The sequence below is a fragment of the Triticum dicoccoides genome, chromosome 4A, assembly GCF_002162155.2.
Source record: "Triticum dicoccoides isolate Atlit2015 ecotype Zavitan chromosome 4A, WEW_v2.0, whole genome shotgun sequence".
Classification (NCBI taxonomy): Eukaryota; Viridiplantae; Streptophyta; class Magnoliopsida; order Poales; family Poaceae; genus Triticum; species Triticum dicoccoides.
Genome location: NC_041386.1, coordinates 2601028 through 2609604, shown reverse-complemented (window position 1 = coordinate 2609604; position 8577 = coordinate 2601028). Strand labels below are relative to the sequence as shown.

Sequence of the window (8577 nt, the reverse complement as noted above, 5' to 3'; positions counted from 1 at the left end):
GACAAAGAGGTCGTCATCACCACATGTTGTTCGCCTCGTCACGACGGTTAGGCCAAGACGACGACACGGAGCACGCCACGACGCCGCCCACCGTCGAGGTCGCCAGGTCGATGCCCCGGAGGTCGACGCCACGGTGGCCACCCCAGTCATCACCGCGCGACGAGGACGACACGTCGCCGGAGCTCATCTTCACCAAGCCCGCGCTATGGATGCTGATGCCACCGAGGTCGGTGTCACAGAGGTCGACGCCACTGTGGCCACCCCAGTCATCACCGCGCGATGAGGACGACGCGTCCCCGGATCTCATCTTCACCAAGCCAGCACCGCAAAGAACGACGAAGAGGTCGTCATCACCGCCTGTTGTTCACCTCGTCAGGACGGTTCGGCCAAGACGATGGCACCGAGCACGCCACGACGCCGCCCACCGTCGAGGTCACCCAGGTCGGTGTCACAGAGGTCGACGCCACGGTGGCCGCCCCCCACTCATCACCGCTCGACGAGGGCGACGCGTCTCTGGAGCTCATCTTCACCAAGCCCGCGCTATGGACGCTGACGCCACGGAGGCCGATGCCCCGGAGGTCGACGCCACGAAGGCCGCCCCCTGCTCATCACCGCTAGATGGTGGACGCCACGGAGATCGTCATCATCACTCGCGACCGCTTTATCACGAGGGTGCCGCGGAGGACGATGATATGGAGCACGCCACGAAGAGCCTGTCGTCGATGTCGTCAAGCCGGCCCCATGGAAGCCGACGACACGGAGGTCGCCGAGATGTCATCCCCTTCGTCACGGTGACTCCATGTAGCTCGACGGCACCGAGGGCCTCATCACTCCTCACATCTACTTCATCATGATGAGGCAGCGGAAGACGACGAAGTGGAGCATGCCACGACGTTGCCCGTTGTCGATGTTATCAAGCCGCCACCATGGCGTGGAGGTCGATGGCACTGAGGTCGCCATCACCGTTCTACGGAGCCCGTGTCCGCTTCATCGCACAAGAGAAACATCATTCAAGAAGAAGCACGCCTATCAAGCCGTGCGTTCTTCCGTGAAGACGGAGCACTTGCTGGCGGCTCCTTGAGGTGGACGCGTTGAAGACATCGTGCAACCTGTAACATCGCCGAAGCACTCGCCGGCGGTTCTTCGTCGGCACCTACCAGCAACATCGAGCAACGGTGCAGCCAATGTTGTGACGGAAGCAAACGATGCCCTACCTCTAAGCCGACGCCTTGCCGGGTCCGCCTTTCCCTCGTCACAGCAGGAGCATCCGGTTCGACGGCCGGCTTCCCATCACCGAGAGACCACCTTGTGCCACAAAGTGCCTCTAAACTATCGCTAAATAGGCGAATTAGTATGCACACTATGCCTCATGTGCACGTACATGGGCCATGCATGTACGTGGATGTTGGCTGGATGGCAACGTACGCGTTCATTAGATTCACAAAAAGAAATGCATGGAAGAAGCTACACATGAGCTATCACCCGAAGACGAAGCCAATGAAGCTGTTCGACACCATCTACTTCGTCATGCTCGGTGTCGCCAAAGATGGAGACGCGCAGCACCCCACCTCCTGCTTGTCCACCCCGTCTTACTGTAGAGCTCTGAAGATGAACATGTGAGCACGGCGACGTCCACTCCGCGCCCGGACGCGAAGTGAAGGCTGAGGTCCTACACCACGATGCCATGATTCAGATAGCCTCCTACCGCCGTGTCGCTGCTACCGGCGCCACACTCATTCGGAGGCCGAAGCCGAGAAAGTCGGCGCCGCCCGAGGACAAGGTGCGGCCGCAGGGCGACGTGACTTCAACAACAACACCGTTCCTCTACGATCTCGTGAGACGATGCCTTGACTACGCCGACTGCCGTGGACTCGGCGTCTGACCGGGACGAGGTGTCGACCACTCAGGCCATGCTGGCGCGAGCAACGCTACGGTCATACACCGATGATGGTCTCCACCGACAATTACTCCCGCAAGGCGTAGCCCCTTGCACACCCTGAGAAGCTACTGGTCGTCGAGAAGTCCGAGCCGAGCGCGATCCATGCTACCCCAACAACAACTCCTCCAACGCCGTCAAGACCGACGAGGCACGACGGCGAGGGCAAGCGCGGCCACCGCAAAGGCCACGCTAATTGCGGCGCGTGTACCGACGAGGACATGGGCTCTGCCGCCGCCCACACACACATCACCATCATCATGCATGGAGAACGCGAAGCGAAGACGACGAAGACGACCACACAGCTCAATCGGAGGTATCCCGCGGAGCAACCCGCGGGAGTAATTAACCGGGAGCTTTTCGAGGCCCCGGGAACCAGGAGATCACACAATCGCCACAGCCATCTTGGCCGTGCTAGTAGGCCACGGAGCGCACCCTTTTTTTTGGGATATTGTAATTTTATTTATCCAGTGAGATTAATGAAATACATGTTCCCGTATCTCTTTTTCTTTTGTGTACTATAGTACACTGGCACGCCCGCATACACAGTTTTCTTTCCCCGGCGTCTGAGAGAAACACACTCCCTTCTTCCCTTCTCCCCGGAGTCCTTAGCCGATGTTTTTCTCGTGTCAAACAGCGTCGAGCCAATAAGATCCTCAATTTCATCTGGCAGGGTGTACCACTCATCATCGTCATTGATCTTATTGACGAGCTCCTCCGCGGAGACACCGACCAGCTCCTCCGCCACCTCACAGAAGATCATCAGGTTCATTGCGCCTGTAGCATCCTGCACCTTCGCCTTCAGCTTGTACCTAGCATGCCCACAAGGCCAGAACATAAGTGTGGTAATCAGTGACTCATGAAAGAGCAAGTATGCACTGAGAACCGATGAGGCAATGGCACCATAGCGTTGCAGGTCCCTACCACTGAACTGGCATCATCGGGCCACATCGGGCACACCTGTATTTCCTTGGAGCCCTGGACATCGACTTTTGGCAGGTGTCGCATCCAAGATAACACCAACCACTGGTGCAATCTATGTCTATCAGGGAGACTCTGCACAAAAACATGGTATCCTGCAAGTGAACACAGATACGTGAGTGAAACGGATATGCTTTGCACACATAAACGAGAAGAGCAGCAAACTTGATTTACCTCATCGTACTCTTCTCGATCGAGGCCTTTTAGCTGTTCGATTGTTCGCCAACTCTCGGCCAGCTTCTGAGCTGGAGTTTTTTCTGGAACAGGGTTTGCCTGCTGAATGAGCAAACTGTGTGCACGCGAACCAGTTAGCAATGTACAAGTACAACTTAGATCAATCATCAACAAAGGTGTATAAACTTTATGAAGTCCACTCACTTCGCACGGAATTCTTGCACCTCTGGTATTTCCAAATCCAGATAGTACTTTTAAGATGTTGTAGAGCAAACTATAACAGCCAAAGATCACAAACAAATGGCACAAGAAGATTTCAGTGCACAGTGCACACTATTGCATCGAATGATAGACAGACTAAAGTTTTACAAGAAAGAAAGGACTGTATTTCAACAGTATCCCATGGTAGAAACCGACAAATGTAACGGCGGATCAAGGATTAACCTGATGATGAGGAAGTAACAGACATCCCCGCAAAGACAACAACAAGTGAGGTGTCTTGGCCTTTCTCCAGCATATCCTCAGCAAAATCAGAAGCAATATCTCCATATAGTGTGACACTCAGTGCCCTTCCTCTGTAAATGGTAACTCCAGCAGTGAGGAGCTATCAATGGACGTCAATCATCCAAAAGAAAGAACTGTATTCCGTTACCTCAAATCCCGAATTCTTGCATTGCAAATTTCTATAACACGTGATTTTTTCAAGACTTCCTGTAGCTCCCCGGCATACACTACGTGACCCAGAACATCTGCACAATTTATATCAGCACATGTAAGAAAATGAATGAGATTACGAGATACACATGTGGCAGGTCTGACTCTGATCAAATATTCAGTTCCAATAGAACCTACCTGTCAATAAGCTGTTGTCGTCGCACCTATAACGGAGATCCTTAAATTTCACAAACTCAAAGCTGTGGAGGGGTATCGAATCAATATCTACCTCTATCTCAGTGACCACCGTCTGCCTCCCAAAGTACATAGTCCACTCATTGCTACAGGACATATAGTAGTCTCTCTGCGAATCAACATGAAAATCTGACAAGGCATAGACCTTCCCTTCAACTAGCAGATCTTCAAACCACTCTATATCGCCGGGTTCTACACGCGCCTGCATAGTTTTACCCTACAAGTGGAAAACAACCAGAAGAATCAGTGCATTGAAGACTCAAAGGATGGTAATTTAAGGTTAGTAGCCAGCAAGCAATGTGATTTATCGGTTTAACGTTCAACTTAAGGTAGGGAATGCATCACCTGATCATCGATCAGAAGGCAGTCAAGGCCGAACAAAGTGTCATCTTTTGGATTGAAGGACTCCCACAGCCGCGAGACGCGCACCCGCACTTTACATTTGTCCATTCCATATTCTAACTGAGACAGTGGGGTGAACTCATCCCCAGCTGAACCCATTTTGGCCTGGATGGCTTGAAGCTGCAAGTTAGCACAGAGAAAAAAAGGAAATAGTGATCAATCTTAAGTGACCAATAGTATTTTTTCACCAGTAGTATGAAAGCCTGAAATTAACTAATGGACTATTTTGATTTCTCGTCATAATTTTTTTGCTTACTGAACATGGGTATTAACTGGTTTAAATTTCCGAGTTGTGTATTTGTGAGGAAAAGGTGTCAGTTGTGTTACCTGTAAAGCTGTTTTGGGATGAAATATCTTCTATTTTTCGTGTAGTATATATTAACAGCGATTTAGAGTAATAGAAATGCTTCCAATGCTGCTGTCACTATGTAGCGTAGTATATGGAAAATTAGAACAACACGATTTTCAATCAACAAGTGTGGCATCAGCCACTAGAATATACTGCAAAAAAAAAAGATTTTAACATATAAAACCCTAGCGGAACAAGGGGAAAATCACCACAAGAGAAGAGTAGTACAATGAGGCTCCTGTCCGCCTTCGGGATGCAAACATTTAGGAGTGTAATAAATCGACCTGACTCCAAGTTGTGGTGGGAAGCAAGAAAACAAATCCAAATAAATGCTAAGGATGAAGTACTGAGGCCAAGTCAGATCACAAACCCGACAGAGTAGTACTAGAACATCGAAGCTGTTCAAGGATGCGGAAAGCGCTACTGGAGGAATCGGGCCGGGTGGTTGGCGAAGAATCGTTCGTGTGGACATCCGGGAGAAAATCGACCGCGAGAACAAGGGAATCGAGACGAAAACTAGCAATGAGAGTCAGAGGACGGAGAAGGAAGACCTGGGTTTACCTCCGGAACCGAATTCGTACCCGTCGCCGAGAAGAACGAAGCTTGCTGGAGATTCTTTTTTTGAAAGGGCTTGCTGGAGAGTGAAGACTCTTGGTCTTGAGAAGGAAATGGACCAAGGACAAGGAGAAAGGGGAGGAGGAGGAAGAGACGGGGTTGGACCGGTGGCGGAGCCTGGGCCGGTGTCCTGTCAAGCCCGAGAGGAAACTATAAAAAAATGACCCCCAGTCTTAAAAGCCTACGAGTTCCTGTCAGGCCCATTGATGGGATATGACATGCTCAGTCCCAGTATTTTCTTCTGACAATAGTATATATATTTTGATGAAAGCGTGAACACTCGGGTGCTGCACCCCTACATTCCAAAATTATTTAGTACTAAAAAAACTCAAAAGATCTTGAAACATTTTGGAATCAAATATAACCAGGTATTGTACTCATATAAAAAGTTTGGCAAAGAAATTATTCCCATTGACTTCAAGGTAAAAAACAAAACAAAATTATGACAATAATATAGCATGAATAGCATTTGTATCTAGCTTTTTTTTTGTGAAATCTTTGACCTCGGATACAATGATAGTCATTCTCTGTTTAATCTTTTCATACGGGAGCAATATTTGGTCATGTTTGATACCATAAAAAGTTTTAGGATTTTTTGGACTTTTTTATTTACTAAATTATTTTCGAACATAGGAGGGTGAAGCACCTGGGTACTCCTACGTATTTTCGACATTTTCATCCCAAAATATAGATTAATGGACCTACGTAGGAAACCTTCAAGAGCATGTTAGGTAGACTGCAACAATTGAAACAGGCTGCATGCGTCAAATGAGCCAGGCTAAGGAGACCTGGTTGAGAAAAAACAATGTACGCATGTAATTTGGTCTGATGCATGGTGATTGATGGTAATTTCCGTTGGTAGCATGCATTGTTTGTTTGTGTCTACTTCTCGCATGCGCTCTGGGAGGAGGATGCAACTTCACACGAAAAAAAAGATAATCTTTCTCAGACCGTGATCCGCGCGAGTCTGCATGTGTGGAAGCAGATGAATCAGTGATATGTCTATTTTACATCATGTTTTCCTACTATTATTTATAATATTTTTATATATACTAATACTTTATGAAGTAATTCTAATGTCTTTTCTTTTATAATATGCAAGGCTTACACAAAGATGGAGAATACCGGTAGCTGAAATTCTGGACCTAAAAAGGCTATGTCAGGACACCTATTATGTACATCTTCAAACAAGCTAAAAATTTACGGAGAATTATTTTGAAATATATAAAAAATAATAGAGCAAATAACTACTGGAGGGGGCCACCTGGTGACCACAAGACACCAGGGCGTGCTAGGCCCCCCAGGCGTCCCCTAGTGGGTTGTGGTCAGCCCAGTCCACCTTCGGTGCCCATCTTCTGGTATATAGGTCATTTTGACCTATAAAAAAATAGGGAAAACTTTGTTTTTGCCACTCTAATTTTTGCCCACTTTACTTATGCCACTCTAGAATTTGACATCTTACTTTTGCCACTCTTAGCTTTTGACAATACATCACAAATGCCATTCAGTGGCAAAAACAATAATTTTTCATTTCACTTTTGCCACTCTTAAGTTTTGCAATGTATCACAATTGCCATTATGAAAATTTTGCTTTTGCCACTGAATGGCAAAATTGATATATTGTCAAAAGCTATGAGTGGCAAAAGTGAAGTGTTAAATTCTAGAGCGGCATAAGCAAAGTGGGCAAAAGCTAGAGTGGCAAAAACAAAATTTTCCCGAAAAAAGGAGAGGACTTTCGGGACGGAGCGCCGCCGTCTCGAGGTGGAACTTGGGCATGAGCACTTTTGCCCATCGGAGAAGTGATTCCGCCGGGGGAATTTCCCTCCCGGAAGGGGAAATCGAAGCCATCATTATCACCAACAACCCTCTCATCTTTGGAAGGCCAATCTCCATTAACATCTTCAACAACACTATCTTCTCGCAAACCCTAATTCATCTCTTGTGTTTATCTTTGTACTAGAACCTCAGATTGGTATCTATGCGTGACTAGTACTCTTGATTACATCTTGTAGTTGATTACTATATGGTTTATTTGGTGGAAGATTATATGTTCAGATCCATTATGCTATTTAATACCCCTCTGATCTTGAGCATGAATATTATTTGTGAGTAGTTACTTTTGTTCTTGATATCACGGGAGAAGTCATGTTGCAAGTAAAGATGAGAACTTGATATGTGTTCGATATTTTGATGATATATATGTTGTGATTCTCTTAGTGGTGTCATGTGAACGTCGACTACATGGCACTTCATCATCTTTAGGCCTAAGAGAATGCATTGTGGAGTAGTTATTAGATGATGGGTTGCTAGAGTGACAGAAGCTTAAACCCTAGTTTATGCACTACTCCGTAAGGGACTGATTTGGATCCAAATGTTTAATGCTATGGTTAGATTTTATCTTAATATTTTTCTCGTAGTTGCGGACACTTGCGAGGGGGTTAATCACAAGTGGGAGGTTTGTTCAAGTAAGAACAGCACCCAAGCACTGGTCCACCCACATATCAAATTATCAAAGTAGCGAATGCAAATCAAACCAACATGATGAAAGTGACTAGATAAAATTCCCGTGTGCCCTCAAGAACAATTTGCTTATTATAAGAGACCATTTTGGCCTATCCTTTGCCACAAAAGGATTGGGCTACCTTGCTGCACTTTATTTACCGTTATCGTTACTTGTCTGTTACAAATTATCTTGCTATCAAACTACCTGTTGCCGACTATTTCAGTGCTTGCAGAAAATACCTTGCTGAAAACCACTTGTCATTTCCTTCTGCTCCTCGCTAGGTTCGACACTCTTACTTATCGAAAGGACTACGGTTAATCCCCGATACTTGTGGGTCATCAATCAGCTGTTCTCCTCAGTCAGGCCCGATGGGGCTTTAAACACTGTGTGATGCAGGAATCAGATGCAACCCGGGCAAGCAAACACCATGCGAAACAAAAGATTTCTTCCACATGTAGTCTACCTACCACCATCCGGGCTACCAAACGCGCCCCAACAACTTTATAGTATGCCGCTTTTGACCCCTCGGCCACTCTCCCCTTTCGGGGATACGCCCTCAAATAAAAGGGTTCCTGAATAAAAAGGATGACGACCTTCGATCTTAAGTTAAGAAGAGCAGATGGAACTATTAAATTTGCTGGCATTTTGGGAGAATAAATAAGGGCATTTAGTAAGTTCATAACAATTTATGTAAAGCAAAGGGGCAAA

The 8577-nt window shown here is 47.0% G+C and overlaps 1 protein-coding gene across 1 annotated transcript; it reads right to left on the bottom strand.

Annotated features, from left to right (window-relative positions):
• Positions 1-2419: 2419 nt before the first annotated feature.
• LOC119288486 (replication protein A 70 kDa DNA-binding subunit A-like) lies at positions 2420-5410 on the bottom strand. Its single transcript, XM_037568098.1, has 9 exons — positions 5313-5410; positions 4346-4522; positions 3944-4217; positions 3744-3840; positions 3536-3666; positions 3296-3365; positions 3092-3206; positions 2861-3012; positions 2420-2748 (listed from the first exon to the last, which is right to left on the bottom strand). The coding sequence occupies exons 2-6, from the start codon at positions 4499-4501 to the stop codon at positions 3346-3348; spliced, it is 678 nt and encodes a 225-aa protein (XP_037423995.1). The 5' UTR covers positions 4502-4522; positions 5313-5410; the 3' UTR covers positions 2420-2748; positions 2861-3012; positions 3092-3206; positions 3296-3345.
• Positions 5411-8577: the final 3167 nt, after the last annotated feature.